Source organism: Aphelocoma coerulescens, unplaced genomic scaffold, assembly GCF_041296385.1.
Source record: "Aphelocoma coerulescens isolate FSJ_1873_10779 unplaced genomic scaffold, UR_Acoe_1.0 HiC_scaffold_77, whole genome shotgun sequence".
NCBI classification, from domain to species: Eukaryota; Metazoa; Chordata; class Aves; order Passeriformes; family Corvidae; genus Aphelocoma; species Aphelocoma coerulescens.
The window spans coordinates 1601223-1626129 of NW_027184063.1; the positions used below are offsets into that span (position 1 = coordinate 1601223).

Consider the following 24907-nt stretch of genomic DNA (forward strand, 5'->3'; position numbering starts at 1 on the left):
TCCGCTCAATGCCCAAGGACGCTGTGTCTTTAGGATGGACCTGGGGGTGGGGCCGGAGCCACGGGACGTGAGTGAGGGTCAGTTCAATGGCTAGAGCCCAACGGCTCAGGGGCTCCGGGGTGTGGCAGGGCCTGGGAGGGAGTGAGCTGGGAGCGCTGTGCAGCTCCTTGGGTTTTTGGTGTTCTGGCTAGCTGGAAGAAGGTTCTGTTGGGTTTGCTTGTTCTTTCTCCCTTCCCTCCCCCCTGCCTCACTCCCTTCCCATCCCTTCCCTCCAGTCCAGGGAGCCTGAGAGTTGGCCCCGGTGGGCCCGCGGGGTGGCCCCAGCTGCTCAGAGCCCATGTGTCTGTTCCCTCTCCAGGAATTTGTTGTATTTCGAGGTTTATTTCCCCTGTTCTACCCTGCTTTGTTTGGTGTTAATAAAGAGTTTGGGGTTTTTTCCCACTTTACGTTCTTGTGACCCACTTGTCTTACTGGTGGAGGAAAAGGGGAGGTCCTTTTCCCTTTGGAGGAGACACTCATTCCAGAGTGCTTCCTCCTGAAGTCTTGTCTCCAAAACCGAGACATAAATTTGGCCCCCAACGTAAGGGTCACGTGGAATTGGGGAAAAAAAAATTAAAATCATTTTGGTTTGACTCACTTTTTTATTGAGGTACAGCAGTAAGACTGTCCAGAGACTGAGAGCTTCAGGGCCCCTTGTCATCCCTTGGTCAATACTTAGATCAAGTGACAGGGACCCCAAATGCCTCGCTTCAGTGCCATCCAGAATTGTACCATTGCCTGCAGTGTCCCAGATTTGGACCATCCAACTTAATATAGTTTCATCAGGCCGTTGGGAGTAATCCTTCCTCAGGGTATGAAGGCCCTCTATGGACAGGGACTCGGTAATGATTTCAGGTTCCACTTGCTCTGCTGGCTGTGAAGGTCCTGGCTGCCCATCATCATCCAGCGGGCAAATGGATTTGGCTTTGTGTTTCTTTCTATGGACAGGGGCAATTGTTGTTGGTTTAGCCTCCCCATCTGCTTTAGCTGCAGCTGGAGTGATTGGGGTGTCTGCTGCCTTATTCTCCTGCCCCTCTGGCTGTATCTTCTGCCCTACAGAATCCAGCAGCCTGCGGTTAGCATTAGCCAGGACCCAGCACATGGCAATGAGCTTTTCCTTTTCATCAGTGTTGTTATTGCAGTTTTCCTTCAGATACTTCCCCACCTCAGCTGGATTCTGAAATTGTTCAGGGGGGAGGTTCCAGGCTCCTGGGTCAGAAAAGTGCTTCAGGGTCAGGCCTATGTCCTCCCATACCCCACAGCACTTAGGATTTTCTGCAACTGGGGCAGGTGTCTGGGCAACCCCTCTGGAAATCTCAGCCCTTATTTTAGACAAGCTGGAGACCACATTGAGAAACCCTGCTAGATAACATAACAAGGAGGTGGCATCTTTGACATCCAGGGGAAACTGGACACTTTCAAAAGGTGACGTGCCAGATCTGAAGGGGAAGAAGGAGATGAAGGGCTGGGAGTTATCATCCCCTGCTTTTCCCCTAACAAACTGGGTGTAATTGCTAATACATTCCAAAAGGAAGCTACCAAGGCCAGAATGGGAAAACAACATGACATACACCTTCTCCATGGCTTCCATTACTCCAGCAAAACTTCGATGAATCACTGGCACCAGGCATATTAAAATGGCAGTGCTGATTCTTATTCCTGACTTATAAAAGTGTAAGCCAGGGACCCGACTGCCCATAGCTGTGGACATGTACTTATGGCTAGCTTCCACAGAAAAATTATTAAATCAAACAGCATGGTCTTACTGCTGTACCTCAATACAAAAGTGATTCAAACCAAAATGGTTTTGATTTTTTCCCCCAATTCCACGTGCCCCTTAAGTTGGGTGCCAAATTTATGTCTTGGTTTTGGAGACAAGATTTCAGGAGGAAACACTCTGGAATGAGTGTCTCCTCCAAAGGGAAAAGGACCTCCCCTTTTCCTCCACCAGTAAGACAAGTGGGTCACAAGAACGTAAAGTGGGAAAAAACCCCAAACTGTTTATTAACACCAAACAAAGCAGGGTAGAACAGGGGAAATAAACCACGAAATAAAACAAATTCCCAGAGAAGGAAAAGACACACGGGCTTGAACCAGCCGGGGCCACCCCGCGGGCCCACCGGGGCCAACTCGCAGGCTCCGTGGACCAGAGGGAAGGGAGGCAGTGAGGAAGGGGGGAGGGAAGGGAAAAAGAACAAGAAAAACCAACAGAACCTTCTTCCACCTAGCTGGAACGCCAAAAAACCCACGGAGCCGCACAACGCTCCCGGCGCACTCCCTCCAAGGCCCTGTCGAGACCCAGGAGCCCCTGAGGCGTTGAGCTCTAGCCATTGAACTGACCCTCACCCGGGTACCGTGGTTTTGGCCCCACCCCCGGGTCCATCCTAAAGACACAGCATCCTTGGGCATTGAGCGGAGGGTTAAGGAATAAAGCAGCCTCATAACATCACCCCAGGACAGTGTTCCAGTAGCGGGCCTGTTTCTCCCCATACAGCGTGTCCCCCACGCAGTGCCCCACATTGCTGTCCAAGTGCAGGAGATGCTCCAGATTGTAGCTGAACCTCACCATGAACCTCACCTGTTTGGTACCATTAATGAAGCAATACTCAAATTTTACCACGTGCTGGAAGAGCTCTGTGCATGCAGGACACAGGTCAGGGGGTGCCCCCCCAGCAGCCCCCAGCACCCCACAGCAAGCCAAGAGCTCAGGGGGCCACCCCAGATCCCCACTCCACAACCCCTTGCTCCACGGCTGCCATGGGACCTTCCTTCCCGCAGTCCCACCCTCATTTCCACCCTTTTTCTCTTTTCTCCCCTCCTTTCCCATCAATCCCCAGCTGCCAGCCCCTGCCCCCATCAGTTTGGGGGTCCCAGTCCCCCCTTTTAACCCTTTCCCAACCCTTTCACACAATCCTCCCAATCCCTGGCCCCCGCCTGCTCAGTTTTGCGATCCCACCCTTCCCAATCCCCAATTTCTAAGCTCTCCCACACCTCTCCCATCATTCTTTTTAGCGGGGGGGAGGTCCCGGGTGCAGGGGAACCAGCTGGAGACACGAACACCAATATGATTTGAGCATCGTGCTCCAGTTTTATTGTTTACTTACACCAAGTTATACTTTGCAAAGGTCACGCCCCTTTCCCATGAGAAAGCCTCTAAGCAGTGGGGGAGCTGACCAGTGTATACCCTTTGCCAAGGCTGTTCAAGGCTGCCGGCTAGCAGGCGCCTTGCAAGCCTATCTTCAGCCTGAGGCCCCATCAGGGTTGCTTCTGCAACAACCCTGGGGTGCCCAAGCTCTCCTGGGGTATCATATGCCCCCATTCCACAAGGAATTCCTCTACATATCCTTTGTTTACTTTTTGGGCAATCCAGGCCTGGTCGATGATTTTTCGCAGCCCCACTTTAAGGCAAGAAAAAATACACCCAAGTACTATTAAGCCTAATCTAACTACAAATAGCAATTGGCAGCCTTTTACTTCTAAGGTACGCAGCCATCCGGTGATACTCAGACCCTTAAGCCCATTTCCAATAGGGTTGTCATTCTCCCAAAGCTTGTGCAGGCCCCTCTGGAGGTCAGAGACGTGCTTGTGAATTGAGACAGAGTGGTCAGAAAGATTCATACAGCACATTCTCTGGAACTTTTCATCGCTGCGGCCGTGAGCTAGTAGTAGAAAATCAATGGCTGCTTGATTTTGTAATACTGCATGTCTAACACTAGTAACATCTGTGCTTAGCTCATTAAGCATCTGCAAAGTTATGTTTAGCTCATCCCTCACCCAGCAAGCAAGTTTATGCAAAATAGCGTCAGCCTTGGCTGCTGAAGCACCAGGTACAAACATAGATGCTTGCCAAATTATACTACGATTCCAAAAGACGGGATCTTCATTCCTTTTATGTTTGAGCTCATGGATTGAACGCTGCACCTTGCTTTTAGTGCGGTGGGTGATATTTAAGAGTCGATGCAGGCCTGGATGGAACAGAGTGAGTTTCCCTAAGTAGCACGGTCCTCCATGTGGGCTGGCTGGAACCCCATTCCGCGCGCGGTCACCGCATATTAAGAACGTACCACTGGGGAGGCGTTTCAGGGCTTGACCCGCGAGGTTGATTCAGTTGTAAATTACTTCGGACTCGTGGTTTCTCAGAAACCAGTCTGCAAGAGGGTCGACAGTGGCCCAAAGGGGCCTATTAACATTTAATTGACGGGTAGTGGGAGGCTCGAATGTCATGTAACCATCCCCAGTTTGGTTTGTGGAACCCAGTAGATCTAACTCTTCTGGTGTTCCCATGGTGACATTGATGCTTATCAAGAATGCACCTTGCCAGCAGGCAGGCTGCTGCGCAGGCTTGAGTCCGGTCAGCCCTGAACACTTGCCATTGTTTGTGCCGTTCCCTATCAGGGAGCTGCTGTTTAGCATCCCTCGGAAGTCTTGCGGGTTAAAATGTGGGACCCCGATTAAACAGGTGCAAAATGGGTCCCCTGGCGTGGCCAGGCTCAGACACATGGAGCCTTGCCCCGTTAAATCAGCTAGGGTGACCCACATGTTTTGTCTCTTCTGGATTGCTGTCAACATTGCGCGGGACCCGGTTAGGATGCTTACGAGAAGCAAACCTCTCCGAATGTTTGCATTACAGACAACTCCACTCCATCTCCGTCACAATGGATCAGTCCTCGCCGTCAGGGCTGACGGAGGCGATGGCTGCACCTCCTCTCGCGGGAAGGGAGGGGCCGTAGGCACTGTGCTCGGTTCTCCCGACGGGAACATAGGAGTTCTGGTGGTTCACTTGACCGGTGGGTGCACAGGACGCCATGGTGCTGATGGTGTGGTTTCGCAAGCCTTAGACTCCAGCGCGTCCTGACGTGTAGGCAATTCAGCAAGCTTCTTGATTACTTCATGCATCATCTCTCGGTGGTTCTCCTCCTCTTGAGGCTGACCCCCGGCAGCCCTGGCTGGCTCTGGCTCTGTGGGTGACAAAGCCGTAGAGGCTGCTTCACCGTCGGACGATGATCCGCTGTCCGGCAGAGGGGGGTGGCGCGGTGCCATTTGCGGCTGGGAGCTAGGACTGCCCGTTTCTCCTCTGCTCCACCCCCAGGGTCGGGAGCCTGCGCTTCCACCTTTGCAGCCATGTTTCCCTCAGACTTTGGAGGGGTAACTTCACCTCGTCGGTACCATTAATGAAGCGACACTCGGACTTTACCACGTGCTGGAAGAGTCCTGTGTATGCAGGACACAGTTCAGGGGGTGGCCCCCAAGCAGCCCCCAGCACCCCACAGCAAGCCAAGAGCTCAGGGGGCCACCCCAGATCCCCACTCCACAACCCCTTGCTCCACAACCACGATGGGACATTCCTTCCCGCAGTCCCACCCTCATTTCCACCCTTTTCTGTTTTCTCCCCTCCTTTCCCATCAATCCCCAGCTGCCAGCCCCTGCCCCCATCAGTTTGGGGGTCCCAGTCCCCCCTTTTAACCCTTTCCCAACCCTTTTCACACAATCCTCCCAATCCCCGGTCCCCTCCTGCCCAGTTTTGGGATCCCACCCTTCCATTCCCCAATTTCTAAGCTTTCCCACGCCTCTCCCATCATTCCCCCAGTCCTCAGCCCCCTTCCCATTCTTGCTTTAGGGGGTCCCACTCCTTGGCTCACCTCAGAGTTCCATGCCTGTGGCCAGGGGGCTCCCAGCACCACCAGCGCCACCAGTATGGCCCCAGATGCCCCATCCCCAGCTCTGGGCAGGTGCTGAAACCTCCCCTCTCCCTTAATTCCGCTCCCGGGGGGCACTGGGGGTGAGGGGGGCCCAGGTGGGGAGGTCTGGGTGCAGCAGATCTGCCTGGCACCTGGGCAGTCATCAGCGAGAAAAGCTCAGAGTGGCTAAAAATTGTTTAGTGACTTCTTTGGTTGGCTGAGGAAAGGCCCAGGAGCTGAGATAAGGACCAGGAGAGCTCCTGCCCTGACCACCAGCACGGAAAAACAGACCCAGTCTGGGGACAGGGATTGCATTTCTTAGCAATGAAATCAGAACACGAGAATGAGAAGTGAAATAAATCTCTCAAACATCCTCCCCCCACAATGGGGATCATCTGGAACAGGGGTCACCAGGTCTCTGCCCAACGGGGGTCACTGTGCATCACCCCACATGGATCCTCTGCTGCGAGATGAAGTTGGAGCAGTGCACAAAGCTCTTCCTGCACTCGGGGCACTCACAGGGCTTCCCTTACTGGTGGCTCCGTTGGTGTCTGGTCAAGTGAGAGCTCCTGGAGAAGCTCTTCCCACACTTGGGACACTCGTAGGGCCTCTCCCCGCTGTGGATCTTCTGGTGGCGGAGGAGACTGGAGTTGTTGCTGAAGGTCTTCCCACACTCAGAACACTCGTAGGGCCTCTCCCCAGTGTGGATCTGCTGGTGGCAGCTAAGACTATAGCTATGGCTGAAGCTCTTCCCACACTCGGGACACTTGTAGGGCCTCTCCCCAGTGTGGATCCTCTGGTGGCAGCTAAGACTATGTCTCTGCCTGAAGCTCTTCCCACACTCAGGACACTCGTAGGGCCTCTCGCCGGTGTGGATGCGTTTGTGCCTGATGAGGTGGGAGTTGCGCTTGAAGCCCTTCCCGCAGTCGGGGCAGCGGAAGGGCCTCTCATCTGTGTGAATCCGCTGGTGCAGGAGGAGACTGGAACTGGTCTGAAACGTCTTCCCACATTCGCCACACTCGTAGGGCCTCTCGCCAGTGTGGATCTTCTGGTGGTGAATCAGGCTGGAGCTCTGTCTGAAGCTCTTCCCACATTCCCCACACACATAGAGCCGTTCCCCAGTATGAATCAACCGGTGTTGGATCAGGTTGGAGCTCTGTCTGAAGCTCTGCCCACATTCCCCACACACGTAGGGGCGTTCCCCAGTATGAATCAACTGGTGGTGGATCAGGTCGGTGCTCTGGCTGAAGCTCTTCGCACATTCCAAGCACTTGTAGCCTTTCTCCCTAGCGTGACGCTGCTCATGGACCACCAAGTCTGAATGCTGGCTGGATCTCCGGCCACCTTCCCAGTGCAGGGTGGGTCTTTCCTCCTCACAACTCCCTGGGCTGCGTTTGCAGCCCCTCCTCCTGTGGGATCTCCGGTGGTTTTCCTCCCTGTCGGATTCCTGCACTGTGGAGCTGCTCAAAATGGCCTCTTCCACCAGGTGTTGCCGTGGGGATTTGTCCTCCCTGGGCTCCATCCTCAGCTCCTTGTCTGGGGGAGGAAGGACAAGGAGACGATGGGATTTGCCTCCGTGCCACAGGGAAGGGGAAGGAGATCCCCCCCGTCCGTCCCCGGCAGGACGGCATCGGCAGTGGGGTTGTCCTGCAGCCGGGGGTGATGCTGGGCTGGGAGATGGAGCAGGAGAGAGGGGGAAAGGAGCACTGACTTCCTCCTCACCTGCCTGGGTGTCCTGGGGCATCTTCCTCTTTCTCACAGCCTCTGCCTCCATCTGGCCAAGGTTTGGGAGTGGGAAATCCTGGTTTGGAGGGAAAAACAAGGTGTGAGAGTCTTGGCTTAGGGGTTGCTCCTGCCCAAGTCCTTCTCTAGAAGTCACCGGACGTATCATGACTGTAAAATCGTCTCAAACACCGTGCTGGTTTTAACTGGCACGAGAAATGAACCCCACTGATCTGCCCCAAGAGAGATGAAGGTGGGAGTTACAATTCACCAAAGAGATGACAAGAAATACCATGATACAGCTGTAACCCACAAAGGCTGAGTATAACCAGGCACCCTGGGACAAGAGCAGAACGGTGGTGGTTAGTTCCTGTGCTGAGCAACACCTGGTCCCGCTGCATGCAAAGCAAAAGGAAAGAAAACAAAACCTGTTGGTTGCAGTGGTAGACACACTGTCCTGTCCAAGTGATGAGTGCAGTCTTGTCGACAGCAGTGGCCACAGTCCTGTTGGAGTTCTGCTCCCACCCTGGATCTGCGGAGTGTAGCCAGAAGGCCTCAAACCCAGATTTTATATGCTCAGGTTCAGGTGGGAAATGCTCAGCCCCTCCCCCAGGGCAGGCAGTTTCACAATGGAATGATGTCATCCTGGGAGTCATGGGATATTTTGGGAGCCTTGATGGTCTCAGTCCTTGCAGCTGCCCATTGTGCTGGGGCCATTCAGTCCATGATGGCCCATCAGCAGAGGTGAGCCCTCAGGCTGGGTGGGACTGTGCTGCTGCTGCTACCCCGCAGGGAGTTATCACAGCTGAGTCATTGGTGTGCAGAAAAAGAAACACTGCCCTGCCTCCCAGGGTTTGCCTCTCCTTCCTTATCTCATTTAACAGCCAGCTCCTCATAGCCTGAGGGGTTGGGGGTGCACTGGGCAGCTCCTGCAAAGGACCCATCATGAACAGCTCATCAGAAATGAGCTAAGGGGAGTGGAATGCACAGTTTGGTCCCACCCACAGAGGGCTAAAGTGGCACCCTGCTCCTGTCAGCAGCACAGGCTGGCAGGGAGATGGCATTGTAAGGTCTTGCTCCACTTGGCTTTCAGCCCACTAACCCACGGGCAGGGTCCCTTCCCACCCCAATCCTTCTGGGCTTCTGGCAGGGTCACATTTAGAGCTGCCTTCCCAGAATACTCGTGTGGAATGGAGGGGCAGCGTGGCAGCACCCGGATCTTGGACCACCCAGCTCCCCCCCCAAGTTTAGTTTCTCTGTCCCTCTCCTACCTGGGGAGTCCCGCGGGGGTGTCCAAGCCTCTCTTGTTGGGGAATGATTCAGAGGTGGGGATGGTCTCTGTCCCTCTCACCCCACTCAGTGCTTGGTGAGGGTCTCTGTCCTTCTCCCCTTGGGATTCTCGGGAGGTGCTTGTGTGGGTTTGGGGGTGTCTGTGTCGCTCTCACCCCAATGGTGCTTGGGCTGGGTCACCCCAGGGGCGAGAGGGACAGAGACCCCCAGCCTCCCCAGGTATGAGAAGGTTGGAGAGCCCCTGAGCACACTGAGAAGTGTGAGGGACACAGAGCCCTTGGTCCCCAGTCCCGCACAAGCATTCCCTAGGGCAAGAGGGATGGAGATGCCCGAGCATCCCCAAGGCTGAAAGGGACAGGGACACTGCCTTGGGAATGCCCTGGAGTGAGAGGGACAGGGACAACCCCACCAAGCCCCTCCCCAGCATCCCCCAGGGAGAGAGGCACACAGACCCCTTGAGCATCTCCTGGGCACCGGACAAAATAAACTTGGCAGAAATCAAACTTAACTCTACCGAAAATGCTTGGAGGAATGTTTGCTCTTCCCACAAGTCACTTGTGATGAAAACGCAAACAAACCCCAACCATGAATGAACCAACAGCACAAGCAGTGATGGTGGCAATTCAAAGGTCCAGTGGTTCCCGCACAGCTCCAGCTCAGCTGCTGGCAGGTTCCTGTAAAAGAAAAGTGAAAGTTTGGCCCAATACAGATGATTTAAAGGAAGGATAAACTCTGTGTAGCTGTCACAGAGGTGACAGGTATAAACAGAAAAATGATTCTCACATTTGGCAAAGGCCACCAGCCTGTGAAAGAGAAAAGGGGGGAGTGCAAGGGAGTGACAGGGACAGAGACCTCCCCTGGGGAGGGGCGAGTGTGACACTGTCCCCTGTGTGTGTGGCCTTCCCGGGGTGGGGGTTTCACACCTGAGCCAGTCTGGGTAAGGGGGGTGGTGTTCACTCCCCCTGGGCTGGGGTTACCCCACATTCCCAAACTTTCCTCCTGCCCCTTGGTTGGGGGATGGGGGTGCAAACCTGGCCTCAGCAAATGGGTCTGGGGGCAGCGGCCTCCCCCAGCCAGGGGGCTCCCCCAGCCAGGGCTGATTTTCAGGACAGCTCTGGCCTTGGCTTTCTGGTGGATTCATTCTCCTCCCTCAGCCTTGTTTCCTTCTCCCTAGACCTGAGATCCCTGGCTAAGAGTCCCCCTTTCCCTGATCTCAAGGTTCCTTAGCTAAACTTGCAGCTCAAAGTTCCCCTCAGGAGGCACATTCAGGGACAGGGGGTGCTTGGGTGGTGGCAGCTCCTTTATACAGTTCTGCCAAAATGGGCAAAAAGCTCTTCCTGACAAAGTCTCAGCTGTGAACCACAACATTTCAGTCTCTCAGCAGCCCCCAGAGCATCCCCCGTGTTGCCAGATGGAAAATCCTCTGTGCCAGGTGGGCTCCCACAAGGCTCATTTCTCAAACCTGTCTTGGGGCTGAGTCAGGGATGCAGTATCCCATGATGGTTTGTGCTTAGCGAGTGGGAACCTTCTGTTCCCGTGGTGTTGTTTGTTCTGTTGTGCTCTCTGTATTTTATAGTAAAGAGCTGTTCCTCCTTTTCCTGCATTTTTTGCTTAAGAGCCCTATAATTTTGGAATTGGATGCAAGGGGATCATCAGGGCACTGCTGGGCTCCATGGAAACAAGGGGCCAGTGTTATTCTGAGAGCCCCTGTGGATCCAAGGAGACCATTGTGCTCCTGTAGGTCCTCATGGAATCACAGGGTCCATTGTGACACTGCTGGAGCCAAGGACACGTTTGTGACAGTGAGGGGCCCATGGAAGCAAGGGAACCTGGAAAAGCTCTGGCTGGCTTGGCCTCCTGGTGGCCACCTGACAGCTCCAGCTGATCTTGGAATGTTGAGAGTCGCTTCTCATCTGCCCCTGGAGCTCTGGGGCTCTGTGCTTTCCTTCCTATGGAACAGATCTGTCCTTCTCCTCCAGGGGCCCATGGCCAAAATTGAGATTCCTCTTCCAAATTTCTGTGTATCCAAGGTCTGTTCCCAGATGAAACCTGCCAGGACAATCAGATCTGCCTGCCTTGGCCTCCCAGGGAACCCCTCTCCTCTGCCTTTGTGACACTGAAGTCTGTTTGGTGTCAGGCTGTTCCGCAGGCAATCCCGCTTCCTTCAGGACTGCTGTTGCCCCTGTGCCCACTGCCCCCCAAAAGAACAGGCTGCTCTGTGGGGGAACAAATGCTGCTTCTCCTGGGGAAAGCCTCAGTGAGGGCTCAGTTTGACATTGGTCCTTGCGGTGACTGCAGGAAAGGGGCACCCCACCATGGGGCATTTCTTGGTCAGCTCCAGACATAAAGAGTGGGAAACTGTCTGAGACTCGGGTTGTGGCCTCGAAGACACCACTGTGGTTTGCAGGGATCTGCAGGGTGGCACGGCCCTGGCAGTGCCCCGGAGCGGTCAGTTTGGAGGTGGTGTTGGATCTGATGGGGACAAGGAGGACTCTGTGGTGCTGGGGGTGGCCTTGAGAGTCTCCATGGCACTGAGGGGGAGCTCCATAGATGTGGGTTGGTGTCTGGGGCTGAGGGGCCATAGGGGGTTGGGAGAGCTGTACCTGGCCAGGGGAATGTGTGTGAGGACAGCAGTGACCTCTCGGCCGGGGCTGCAGCCAGAGGTGCCCAGGGCTGTCCTTCAGAGCAGGGTCCTGCAGCCCAGGGCGCTGTGCTGGGGCAGGGACTCTGCTGCCTGCCAGGGGCAGCTCTCAGCCGGCCCGGGGAGCTGCTGCCAGCGCTGGGGGAGGAGCAGTGAGGGGAAGGAGTGACCCTGAGCAGGACAGGTGCTACTGCTGAGAGCTGCTGTTTGGGGCAGGGCTGCTCCCAGCTCCAGACCAGCCTGGGCACAGCTCCGGAGGCGCTTCCCAAAAGAAGGTAAGCCAGGGATTGCTGTCAAGATCAGGAGCGTTCCTGAGCGTGTTTGGATTTCCTGCTTGGAGCAGGCTGGGAAGGTTGCGGGATGAGAGAAGCAGAACAGGAGTTGGAATCCCAGAATGACAGAACATTCTGAGTCTCTGCTATTGTCCTTGTTATTGTTATTATTATTACTCCTCTGACATTGTCACTGCTATCTGGTGCTCTCAGTTGGGCTCTGGGATCTGCAGCAGCTGAGTCAGGCTCTGCCCTTGGGATTCCTGCCAGACAAGGCTGTCCATGGGAATGGGATGTCCAAGCTTCCCTGTGCCCTGTGGGGCTGTGGGCAAAGCAGTCCATGGGAAAGGGGAATGAGCTGAGCCTCCCTCCCTGAGATACCATCATGGGTACACCCAGAGCTCTCCTCACTGTGTCCTTCCAAGCTCTGAGCTGCCCTCCTGGGTGCAAATCTGTGCCAGAGCCTCTCGGCGTGCCCTGAATGTCCCCCAGGGAAGCGCAGAGATGCCACAGCTGAGGAAATGCTGCTGAGTTTGCCAAGGGTAGCGTGAGTGTCCCTGGCAGAAGGGGGTGCTGAGACCTTGCTCAGAGACCTTTAGAGAGGGTGAGACATTCAGGGATCCCTGTGCTCTGGGCAGGGTCTGGTTTATGCCATGGTGAACCGGGAGTGTGATTGTGCTTGGACAGCAGCCAAAGGGGCAAGCCTAGGGCAGTTGGGAACAAGCCCATGCAGCCCCTCAGCTTGCCCTGAGCCACAGGGAATCCTTTGCCTCTCACCTCTCTCAGTGGCAAAGGTGGAGTGCAGCAGAAATGCTGGGGATTTCTGACCTCAGAGAAGCAGGAATGATGTGTGGGTAGGAAAACCTTTCCTAAAACTCACTCCTGCCATCCCTGTCCTGTGGAACTGAGAGTAAAACTGCTACCAAGCCTTTCTAGGAGGGAGTCCACTGACAAATCCTGACTCTCCAGCCTTGTCCCTCTGCCACACGGCCACAAACCCAGGGCAGCGGGACAGCAATGGCTCCTCGAGAGCCCCCACGCTCAGGCCTGGCTGCTCCTGGCACACTCAGACAGCACAAGTGGAGCTCAGGCAGGCAACTGGGTGAAGGTTTTCCCAGAGCAGGAACAAGGGTGGGGCAGTCCCAGCGGCACAGTCTGCAGGGAATGGCACAGGTTTGGCTCCAAGCAGCCTGTCCTGACTTGTCACTGTCCTTTCTCCATGAACAGGTGCCCATGGCCAGACACAGCAATGTCCAACAGCAGCTCCATCAGCCACTTCCTCCTGCTGCCATTGGCAGACACGCGGCAGCTGCAGCTCCTGCACTTCTGCCTCTTCCTGGGCATCTCCCTGGCTGCCCTCCTGGCCAACGGCCTCATCATCAGCACCGGAGCCTGCGGCCAGCACCTGCACAGCCCCATGTTCTTCTTCCTGCTCAACCTGGCCCTCACTGACCTGGGCTCCATCTGCACCACTGTCCCCAAGGCCATGCACAATTCCCTTTGGGGCACCAGCCACATCTCCTACACAGGATGTGCTGCTCAGGTGTTTCTGATTGTCTTCTTCCTTGGAACAGAGGATTTCCTCCTCACCGTCATGTGCTACGACTGCTACATGTCCATCTGCAAAGCCCTGCACTACGGGACCCTCCTGGGCAGCAGAGCTTGTGCCCACATGGCAGCAGCTGCCTGGGTCAGTGGCTTTCTCACTGCTCTGCTGCACACGGCCAATACATTTTCTCTGCCCCTGTGCCAGGACAACGCCCTGGGCCAGTTCTTCTGTGAAATCCCACACATCCTCAGGCTCTCCTGCTCAGACACATACCTGAGGGAATTTGGGCTTCTTGCTTTTAGTACTTTTCCTTTTTTGGGTTGTTTTGTGTTCATGCTTTTCTCCTATGTGCAGTTCTTCAGGGCCGTGCTGAGGATCCCCTCTGAGCAGGGCTGCCACAAAGCCTTTTGCATGTGCCTCCCTCACCTGGCCTCTCTGTTTCTCAGCACTGGCACATTTGCTCACCTGAAGCCCCCCTCCATCTCGTCCCCATCCCTGGATGTGGTGGTGTCAGTTCTGAACTCGGTGGTGCCTCCAGCCCTGAACCCCCTCATCTACAGCCTGAGGAACCAGGAGCTCAAGGATGCCCTGAGGAAAATGATGACTATATCTTTTCAGAAGCAATAAACTCTCTCTTTTCTGCTCCAGAACCTTCAGAATGTAACTCTTTACAATCTCAGGGGTTTTTTTCTATTTGTCCATTTTTTCATTGGTGCCTTCTTTTCTTCTTTTTCTAGTGTTATGCTGTTTTTTATAAAATCCTGTAGTACTGCTCTTAGCATTTCTACATGAACGTCTGCCTTTCTTTGGAAACACAAAGACTTTCAGGAGGCTTCTTCCCTGTGCATTTGAATCAAAAGGAATGTCTGCCCTGACTTGTGTGTCCAAGGTTTGTTCCTCAGCCCTTCTCTGGCTCTGCAGGGGCAGTGCCTGTGGGCACAGCTGGAGGGAAGAGACTCCCAGCACAGCAGCACAGCCAGGGACAATGGCCCAGCCTCTTCCCACCTCTGCTCTTCCCAGCCCATGGAACCCAGAGTCAATTGTGACAAAGTGGGGCCTCTTCAGACAGAGGTGGTGTGCAAACAGTGCCACCACTCATGGAACCCAGTGTCCATTGTGACACAGTGGGGTTTCATGGAACCCAGAACATCTTTGTGATGCAATGGAATCTCATGGAATCAAGGCCCGGTTGTTATAGAGAGGGGCCTCATGGAACACAATGGCCACAGAAACATTACCAGGCCTAGTAGAAAGAAGGCGCCATTGTGGCACAGCAAGGCTTCATGGGATCTAGGAGAGCGCAGGGTCACAATGGAGTCTCATGGAACCAGTGGTCAATTGTGACATGGCAGGGTCTCATGGAACCCAGATTCCACTGGGACATTGCCAAGGCTGGTGCAATCAAGGGTCCACTGTGACACAGAAAGGCCCCGTGGCACCCAGGAGACCAGTGTGGGGCAATGGATTCTCATGCAACCAAGGCGCCATTGGAACAAAGCCGGGCCTGAGGGCCAGCCAGTGCCACTGGGACATCTCCAGCCTTTGAGGAAGCAAGTGTCCATGGTGACACAGCACAGCCTGATGAATCACAGGAGAGCACAGTGACGCCATGGAATCTTGGGGAACCAAGTGTCCATTGTAAAGACAGTGGGGCCTCAATGAAGCCAGGAGACCATTGTGACGCAATAGAACCTCCGGGAAGCAAGTCTCAGTTGTTCCAAAGAGGGGCTGCATGGAAACCAGGAGACCATTGGAACACCGAGGAAACCGATGGGAGCAAATATCCCCTGTTTGATGTTGTGGCCTCACAGAGCACTGGAAGCCATTGACACACAATGGAAAAACATGGAACTACGGCTCCCTAGTGGCAGAGGAGGGCCTCATGGAACCAAGGAGACTTCTGTGATGCAACGGAATCTCAAGGAACCAAGGGTCAATTGTCAACACGTCAGCCTCTCCTGAAACTAAGGAGAACATTGTGATGCAGTGAAATCTCATGGAACCATGTGTCAATTGTGAACACAGCAGCGCCTCATGGAAGCCAGGTGCAACTGGAACCGTGGCATGGCTCATGGATGGAAGGGGCTATTGTGACACAGTGGGGCCTCTTGGAACCCAGGAAACCATTGGGGGCAATGGAATCTCATGGAACCAAGGCTCTATTGTGACACAGTGGGGCCTCTTGGAACCCAGGAGAACATTGTCACATAGAGATACCTCATGGAACTAAGTGTAAACTCTCAGCACAGCAGGATGTCACAGTCCAATCTTGAAAGGAATTAGAAATGCCTCTGTCCAAATTAAGGTGCAAACAAGACCAAGACCAAAGTCAATAGTACGGGCTTTATTTAATAGCAAATATGAGAGAGAGAGAGAAGAGAAAGAGATAGAAAAGAGGTTGGGGGGCAGAAAGAGCGTGAGAGAGACAGATGAAAGAAAATACACCACTCCATGGATCCCACTGGGATCCCAATGATGCTCTCCAGCTGGTCTTTTTGGTGGTAAGAGTCCCCCTAAAAGCACAGAATCCAATGGATTAATATATGCTCAGGGCAGGTGGGAATACCCAGGTACCTCCCCTGGGGGAGGGCACTTGGACACTGTCTCTTGCCGCAGACTCTGGGTCTGCTGCATCACTTTGCATCATGTGCAGTCCTGTGGAGCAAGGCCTCAGGAATAAGTTTTGGGAGCACTTTGGGAGGTCTTTGATGGATTATGACACCCCCTCAGCTGCCTCTCATGTGAATATCCCGTGGATATGGCCTTTCCAGTGTTGGAGGTTTCCCAGCTGGGCCAGTTTGTGTAAGGGAGGATGGGTGTTCAGTACCTCTGACCAGAGGTAGCACCACAGACCTGAAACCTCCTTGTCCCCCTCAGTGGCAGGGGAGTCTGTGTAAACCTGTGTAAGCCCTCTGTGGACTGTGGTCTCCTCCACCCCAAACCCAGCCAGCCATGAAACTTTGTCAGGAAGGGCTTTTTGCTCATTATGCCTGAACCGTATAAAGGAGCTGCCACCACCCAAGCACCCCCTGTCCCTGAATGGTCCTCCTGAGGGGAACTTTGGCCTGCAAGTTGAGCTAAGGAACCTTGAGATCAGGGAAAGGGGGACTCTTAGCCAGGGATCTCAGGTCTAGGGAGAAGGAAACAAGGCTGAGGGAGGAGAATGAATCCACCAGAAAGCCAAGGCCAGAGCTGTCCTGAAAATCAGCCCTGGCTGGGGGAGGCCCCAGCCCCCAGACCCATTTGCTGAGGCCAGGTTTGCACCCCCATCCCCCAACCAAGGGGGCAGGAGGAGCGTTTGGGGGTGTGGGGTAACCCCAGCCCAGGCGGAGTGAACACCACCCCCCTTACCCAGACTGGCTCAGGTGTGAAACCCCCACCCCGGGAAGGCCACACACACAGGGGTCAGTGTCACACTCGCCCCTCCCCAGGGGAGGTCTCTGTCCCTGTCACTCCCTTGCTCTCCCCCCTCTTCTCTTTCACAGGCTGGGCCCTTTGCCAAATATGAGAATCATTTTTTTCTTTATCCCTGTCACCTCTGTGACAGCTACACAGAGTTTATCCTTCCTTTAAATCATCTGTATTGGGCCGAACTTTCACTTTTCTTTTACAGGAACCTGCCAGCAGCTGAGCTGGAGCTGTGCAGGAACCACTGGACCTTTGAATTGCCACCATCACTGCTTGTGCTGTTGGTTCATTCATGGTTGGGGTTTGTTTGCGTTTTCATCACAAGTGACTTGTGGGAAGAGCAAACATTCCTCCAAGCATTTTCGGTAGAGTTAAGTTTGATTTCTGCCAAGTTTATTTTGTCCGGTGCCCAGGGGATGCTCAAGGGATCTCTGTGCCTCTCTCCCTGGGGGATGCTGGGGAGGGGCTTGGTGGGGTTGTCCCTGTCCCTCTCACTCCAGGGCATTCCCAAGGCAGTGTCCCTGTCCCTTTCAGCCTTGGGGATGCTCGGGCATCTCCAACCCTCTCGCCCCAGGGAATGCTTGTGCGGGACTGGGGACCAAGGGCTCTGTGTCCCTCACACTGCTGAGTGTGCTCAGGGGCTCTCCAACCTTCTCATACCTGGGGAGGCTGGGGGAGTCTCTGTCCCTCTCACCCCTGGGGTGACCCAGCCCAAGCACCATTGGGGTGAGAGCGACACAGACACCCCCAAACCTACACAAGCACCTCCCAAAAATCCCAAGGGGAGAAGGACAGAGACCCCCACCAGGCACTGAGTGGGGTGAGCGGGACAGAGACCATCCCCAGTCCGGAATCATTCCAAGACAAGAGAGGCTTGGAGACCCCCCCCCGGGACTCCCCAGGTAGGAGAGGGATAGAGAAACTAAACTTGGGGATCGCCCGGGTCGTCAAGGATCCGGGTGCTGCAACGCTGCCCCTCCATTCCACACGAGCATTCCAGGAAGGCAGCCCTGAATGTGACCCTTGGGGGTCTGGGATCAGCCTTCACATCCCTGTGGGAGCAGCCACAGAGAGGACGAGAGACTTTCCCCCTCTTATTCCTGTGGAAGGGTGAACCCCAGCTGCCCTTTTCTTCTGCTGCCTCCTCATCTCCTCGGCAGAGGATGTCAAACTCCCCAGGAGCAGGAAGAAGCCCATTCTGGGTTTCCTTGTGTCTGCAGCCTGGAACATCCACTCCGAGCAGAGCACTTGGCAAAGCCCTGCTGAATGACAGCAGGAGGAGGTTTGTGAGAAAGGCAGGAAATTGTATTTTGATAGGAAATCACAATTCCAAATTATTTCTTCCTGTCACATTCATTTTCAGTCAGTTCTGGTCTGGTTTCCAGAGTGCCACCTTCTCAGCTGATTGTATTTGTGTTCTCCTTTCCCTTCTGCCTTTCTTTGCCTGCTCTGTTTGTCTCTCAGTGTCTCTCTGGAGCCAGGGCAGCTCCCACCAAAGGCCCGTCCCTGATTTTGTTCCCAATCCACCAGCTAAAACAACCATGGATGAGGTGATGAAGGCTGGCAGTGAAATGTCACTGGAAGATCTTACTGCACTTGGCTTTTGGCTCCTTCCTGAGAGCTTTGCCTTCAAGGGCAGAAACATTTTTCCTTGCTGGGAACTGGAATTCCAGATCCCTGGAGGGTGTGCCGTGGATGCCAGAGGGGCATTCCCGAGGCTCGCAGGGTGCTGGTCCTGCCGTGCCTCCCACGGGGGCTGTGCAGGGCCAGGAGACAAGGTGCAGCAGCTGGGTGGGCTCCCAGAGCAGACAGCAAAGGCTGCTTTGCTGGACATTTCCCAGCACATTCCCAGCTGGAAGCAGAGGGAGGAAGGAAAGGGAAGCAAGTCCCTGTCAGAACCCCAGAAGGATTGGGGTGGGAAGGGACCCTTCCCGTGGATTAGTGGGCTGAAAGCCAAGTGGAGCAAGACCTTACAATGCCATCTCCCTGCCAGCCTGTGCTGCTGACAGGAGCAGGGTGCCACTTTAGCCCTCTGTAGGCGGGACCAAACTGTGCATTCCACTCCCCTTATCTCATTTCTGATGAGCTGTTCATGATAGGTCGTTTGCAGGAGCTGCCCAGTGCACCCCCGACCCCTCAGGCTATGAGGAGCTGGCTGTTAAATGAGATAAGGAAGGAGAGGCAAACCTCTGCTGCGTGACTCCGCTGTGATAACTCCCTCCGGAGTAGCAGCAGCAGCACAGTCCCACCCAGCCTGAGGGCTCACCTCTGCTGATGGGCCATCATGGACTGAATGGCCCCAGCACAATGGGCAGCTGCAAGGACTGAGACCATCAGGGCTCCCAAAATATCCCATGACTCCCAGGATTACATCTTTCTATTGTGAAACTGCCCACCCTGGGGGAGGGGCTGAGCAGTCCCCACCTGAACCTGAGCATATAAAATCTGGGTTTGAGGCCTTCTGGCAACACTCAAGAGATCCAGGGCAGGAGCCGAACTCCAACAGGACTGTGGCCACTGCTGTCAACAAGACTGCAACTTTCACTTGGACAGGACAGTGTGTCTACCACTGCGACCAACAGGTTTTGTTTTCTTTCCTTTTGCTTTGCATGCAGCAGGACCAGGTGGTGCTCAGCACAGGAACTAACCACCATCGTTCTGCTCTTGTCCCAGGGTGCCTGGTTATACTCAGCCTTTGTGGGTTACAGCTGTATCATGGTATTTCTTGTCATCTCTTTGGTGAATTGTAACTCCCACCTTCATCTCTCTTGGGGCAGATCAGTGGGGTTCATTTCTCATGGCAGTTAAAACCAGCATGGTGTTTGAGACGATTTTACAGTCATGATATGCCCGGTGACTTCTAGAGAAGGACATGGGCAGGAGCAACCCCTAAGCCAACACACTCACACCGTGTTTTTCACTCCAAACCAGGATTTCCCACTCCCAAACCTTGGCCAGATGGAGGCGGAGGCTGTGAGAAAGAGGAAGATGCCCCGGGACACCCAGTCAGGTGAGGAGGAAGTCCCTGCCCCGTTCCCCCTCTCTCCTGCTCCATCTCCCAGCCCAGCATCGCCCCCGGCTGCAGGACAACCCCGCTGCCGAGGCCGTCCTGCCGGGGACGGATGGGGGGGATCTCCTTCCCCTTCCCTGTGGCACGGAGGCAAATCCCATCCTCTCCTTGTCCTTCCTCCCCCAGACAAGGAGCTGAGGATGGAGCCCAGGGAGGACAAATCCCCACGGCAACACCTGGTGGAAGAGGCCATTTTGAGCAGCTCCACAGTGCAGGAATCCAACGGGGAGGAAAACCACCGGAGATCCCGCAGGAGGAGGGGCTGCAAACGCAGCCCAGGGAGCTCTGAGGAGGGAAGACCCACCCTGTGCCAGGAAGGCGGCCAGAGATCCAGCCAGCATTCAGACTTGGTGGTCCATGAGCAGCGTCACGCTAGGGAGAAACGCTACAAGTGCTTGGAATGTGCGAACAGCTTCAGCCAGAGCACCAACCTGATCCACCACCAGTTGATCCATACTGGGGAACGGCCCTACGTGTGTGGGGAATGTGGGCAGAGCTTCAGACAGAGCTCCAGCCTGATCCAACACCGGTTGATTCATACTGGGGAACGGCTCTATGTGTGTGGGGAATGTGGGAAGAGCTTCAGACAGAGCTCCAGCCTGATTCACCACCAGAAGATCCACACTGGCGAGAGGCCCTACGAGTGTGGCGAATGTGGGAAGACGTTTCAGACCAGCTCCAGTCTCCTCCTGCACCAGCGGATTCACACAGATGAGAGGCCCTTCCGCTGCCCCGACTGCGGGAAGGGCTTCAAGCGCAACTCCCACCTCATCAGGCACAAACGCATCCACACCGGCGAGAGGCCCTACGAGTGTCCTGAGTGTGGGAAGAGCTTCAGGCAGAGACATAGTCTTAGCTGCCACCAGAGGATCCACACTGGGGAGAGGCCCTACGAGTGTTCTGAGTGTGGGAAGAGCTTCAGCCATAGCTATAGTCTTAGCTGCCACCAGAGGATCCACACCGGGGAGAGGCCCTACGAGTGTTCTGAGTGTGGGAAGAGCTTCAGCCAGAGCTATAGTCTTAGCTGCCACCAGCGGATCCACACCGGGGAGAGGCCCTACGAGTGTTCTGAGTGTGGGAAGACCTTCAGCCAAAACTCCAGTCTCCTCCGCCACCAGAAGATCCACAGCGGGGAGAGGCCCTACGAGTGTCCCGAGTGTGGGAAGAGCTTCTCCAGGAGCTCTCACTTGACCAGACACCAACGGAGCCACCAGTAAGGGAAGCCCTGTGAGTGCCCCGAGTGCAGGAAGAGCTTTGTGCACTGCTCCAACTTCATCTCGCAGCAGAGGATCCATGTCGGGTGATCCACAGTGACCCCCGTTGGGCAGAGACCTGGTGACCTCTGTTCCAGATGATCCCCATTGTGGGGGGAGGATGTTTGGGAGATTTATTTCACTTCTCATTCTCGTGTTCTGATTTCATTGCTAAGAAATGCAATCCCTGTCCCCAGACTGGGTCTTTTTTTCCGTGCTGGTGGTCGGGGCGGGAGCTCTCCTGGTCCTTATCTCAGCTCCTGGGCCTTTCCTCAGCCAACCAAAGATGTCACTAAACAATTTTTAGCCACTCTGAGCTTTTCACACTGATGAGTGCCCAGGTGCCAGGCAGATCTGCTGCACCCAGACCTCCCCACCTGGGCCCCCCTCACCTCCAGTGCCCCCCGGGAGCAGAATTAAGGGAGAGAGGGGAGGTTTCATCACCTGCCCAGAGCTGGGGATATGGCAGCTGGGGCCATACTGGTGGCACTGGTGGTGCTGCGAGCCCCGCGGCCACAGGCATGGAGCTCTCAGGTGAGCCGAGGTGGTGGGAAGAGGAGTGCGGGTATGGTGGGAAAAGTGGGGAGAGGAGGGAAAATGGGTGTGTGGGACCCATAAAATGAGTTGGAGGGGGAGTGGGACCTCCTAAAGACAGAATGGGAAGGGGGCTGAGGACTGGGGGACAATGGGACAGGCACGGGAAAGCTTAGAAATTGGGGAATGGAAGGGTGGCATCCCAAAACTGGGCAGGAGGGGGCCGGGGATTGGGAGGATTGTGTGAAAAGGGTTGGGAAAGGGTTAAAAGGGGGGACTGGGACCCCCAAACTGATGGGGGCAGGGGCTGGCAGCTGGGGATTGATGGGAAAGGAGGGGAGAAAACAGAAAAAGGGTGGAAATGAGAGTGGGACTGCGGGAAGAAAAGTCTCATGGCGGCCGTGGAGCAAGGGGTTGTGGAGTGGGGATCTGGGGTGGCCCCCTGAGCTCTTGGCTTGCTGTGGGGTGCTGGGGGCTGCTGGGGGGCCACCCCCTCACCTGTGTCCTGCATACACAGAGCTCTTCCAGCACATGGTAAAGTCCAACTGTTGTTTCATTAATGGTACAGACCAGGTGGGGTTTGTGGTGAGGTTCAGCTACAACCTGGAGCAGCTCCTGCACTTGGACAGCAATGTGGGGCACTGTGTGGGGGACACGCTGTATGGGGAGAAACAGGCCCGCTACTGGAACACTGTCCTGGGGTGATGTTATGAGGCTGCTTTATTCCTTAACCCTCCGCTCAATGCCCAAGGACGCTGTGTCTTTAGGATGGACCTGGGGGTGGGGCCGGAGCCACGGGACGTGAGTGAGGGTCAGTTCAACGGCTAGAGCCCAACGGCTCAGGGACTCCTGGGTCTCGACAGGGCCTTGGAGGGAGCGCGCCGGGGGCGTTGTGCGGCTCCTTGGGTTTTTGGTGTTCTGGCTAGCTGGAAGAAGGTTCTGTTGGGTTTTCTTGTTCTTTTTCCCTTCCCTCCCCCTTGCCTCACTGCCTCCCTTCCCTTCCCTCTGGTCCGGGGAGCCTGTGGGTTGGCCCCGGTGGGCCCGCGGGGTGGCCCCGGCTGGTCTGAGTTGGTGCATCTCTTCCCTCTCCAGGAATTTGATGTATTTCGGGGTTTGTTTCCCCTGTTCTACCCTGCTTTGTTTGGTGTTAATAAACAGTTTGGGTTTTTTCCCACTTTATGTTCTGCCTCTGTGTCCAGTAAGAGCAGGTCCTACCACGCCCGGTCAGCTCTGGACACAGCAGGCTGCGGGGACCAGCCTCCGGTGTAGGAGTGACCGGAGGTCTGGCTCGTGGATCCTTCCGGGGGACCACAGGGACCGAAGCAGGTGGCGGAGGAAAGGAGGCAGGCCTAGAGTTGGGTAGAATCCAGAAGGTTTATTGTACCCCCAGACAGAGGTCCTCACCAACCAGGGGAGCCCAGCTCTATGGCACTGAGCCAAGGCATGCAAGGGATTTTATGGGGGGGTGGTGGTCAAGGGAGGGGTTACAAAAGAACCAATAGGGCAGGGGAAGGGTAGGGCAAACAGGGTGATGAACACTTACAGGAACAAATGGTAACAAAGTAAGGGAGGGGCTCCTATCCCAGGACCAATCGCCTGGCCCCCTGGCTAGAACTTTCTAGACGCCTGGGAGGTGAACCAGAGTGACAGACAGAGCCCCGGGAGGAGACAAAACTGATAGATAGGGAGATTTACATAAAACAGGGAGGGCGCCAACTGGGATAAACCAAATACACAGAACTTAAGGGGAATGCCCCGACTGAACCAACATAAACACTCCCACAATGTTCTTGTGACCCACTTGTCTTACTGGTGGAGGAAATGGGGAGGTCCTTTTCCCTTTGGAGGAGACACTCATTCCAGAGTGTTTCCTCCTGAAGTCTTGTCTCCAAAACCAAGACATAAATTTGGCACCCAACTTAAGGGGCACGTGGAATAGGGGGAAAAAAATCAAAACCATTTTGGTTTGAATCACTTTTGTATTGAGGTACAGCAGTAAGACCATGCTGTTTGATTTAATAATTTTTCTGTGGAAGCTAGCCATAAGTACATGTCTGTCGGGGTCTCCTCCCCCTGCCATGTAGCCCTGAGGGGAGACACGGGGTTTCCCTGCCCCTGGTCAGCCTCATTCCCCATTGGTTGGTTTGTGTTTCCTGCGCAGGCAAGGACCCTCGGTTCCTCGTGACTGTAACAGTTCCTGGGCAGAGCCCGGCCATGTGGCTGGGGAAATAAACATCTCTGAAACATCTATCAAGAATCCGTCTATATGTATTTCTTTTCCACGGGACTCCTGGTTTGATATAGGCGTGTTACAGTATCGCCACTGCAACAAAATGGTGGGGAATTGTGAGCAGAACGATCCCTGATCCCTTAGCAACCGATTTGTGTGAGTAAACCCTAGAAACTTTGGATTCCTCTTCTTGGTTTTGTTTTGCTATTCCATATCTAAACTATGGAGGAACCGTGGGAAGACTCTTGGCTTTCAGAGCCGCATATGGACATTTATCAAGCTTAAAATGATTCTTGAACAACGATTTGTAAATTTTAGCTTGATTCAAGCTCAAAAAGAACTGAAACACTTCCTGGCATGGTTGTTTAAGAACTTTTTCTATGTTTCTTGGGATTTAATTCTTACCAAGGGCTTTTGGAAGACCGTTTGGACATAGTTAATATTTGAGTCAAAATATATGCCGATGGAAGAATATTTTCGTGAATATTATTTAATTACCGAGACTGTTGAGCAATGTCAGCTGTGTCCTGGTGAAGGGAAGCCTGGCTCAGGGACCGTGCGACCCAGGCCACGTGCACCGAGCGCTCTGCGAGCAGCAGCGAGGCAGCTCCCGTGCACGGGCAGAGCCACGCGAGCCGCAGTGTCAGTGGTGGAGCGGGGAGCGGCGGGAGTGGCACTGCCCAGCGGTGCCCGCCCGGCCCCGTGCAGCGCGTGGTGGAGCGAGCCCCGTGAACGCCTGAACGAGAGGGGCGGCGCGCGGGCAGCGGCTGGCGGTGGTGGCGGTAGAGCGGAGCTGCGCCCAGCCGAAACGCGCGCTGGAGCAGGGCATGGGGGGGTCATCGCTTGGGGGCGCAGAGACGTTGGTGCAGCCCCAGGCAGCGGCAGCAAAGCTGCGACCAGAGGAGGCGACGCACGGCAAACGGAGCGGCGCGGCGCGGCCTGGCCCGCGCGGCCCCGAGTGTGACCCCGGGAAAAGCGCGCAGGAACCAGCAGCGCAGACAATTCCAACATGGGAGCGACCAAAAGAGAGAGCAAAGACACAGCGAGACAGAAAACAGCAGCCACTCGGAAAAAGGAAAAGACCATAGTAGCTAAGAACTTAGGGATAGGGAAATGGTATAATGTTAAACAAAATTACGGTTTTATAACAAGATGTGATAACCAGCAAGACATATTGGTGCATAGAACTGCTATTAAAAAGAATAACCCAGAAAAATGCAT

The 24907-nt window shown here is 54.9% G+C and overlaps 1 protein-coding gene and 1 pseudogene across 1 annotated transcript; both read left to right on the forward strand.

Moving 5' to 3' along the window:
* The window catches only part of LOC138102480 (zinc finger protein 850-like), a 289839-nt pseudogene that overhangs the window by 180024 nt on the left and 84908 nt on the right, over positions 1-24907 (forward strand).
* On the forward strand, positions 11577-13818 carry LOC138102511 (olfactory receptor 14J1-like). The gene is made up of 2 exons (XM_069000210.1): positions 11577-11645; positions 12870-13818. The coding sequence occupies exon 2, from the start codon at positions 12892-12894 to the stop codon at positions 13816-13818; it is 927 nt and encodes a 308-aa protein (XP_068856311.1). The 5' UTR covers positions 11577-11645; positions 12870-12891.

Coding starts and splice junctions, on each gene's coding strand:
- LOC138102511 (XM_069000210.1), top strand. CDS start 12,892: ATGTCCAACAGCAGCTCCATCAGCCACTTCCTCCTGCTGCCATTGGCA.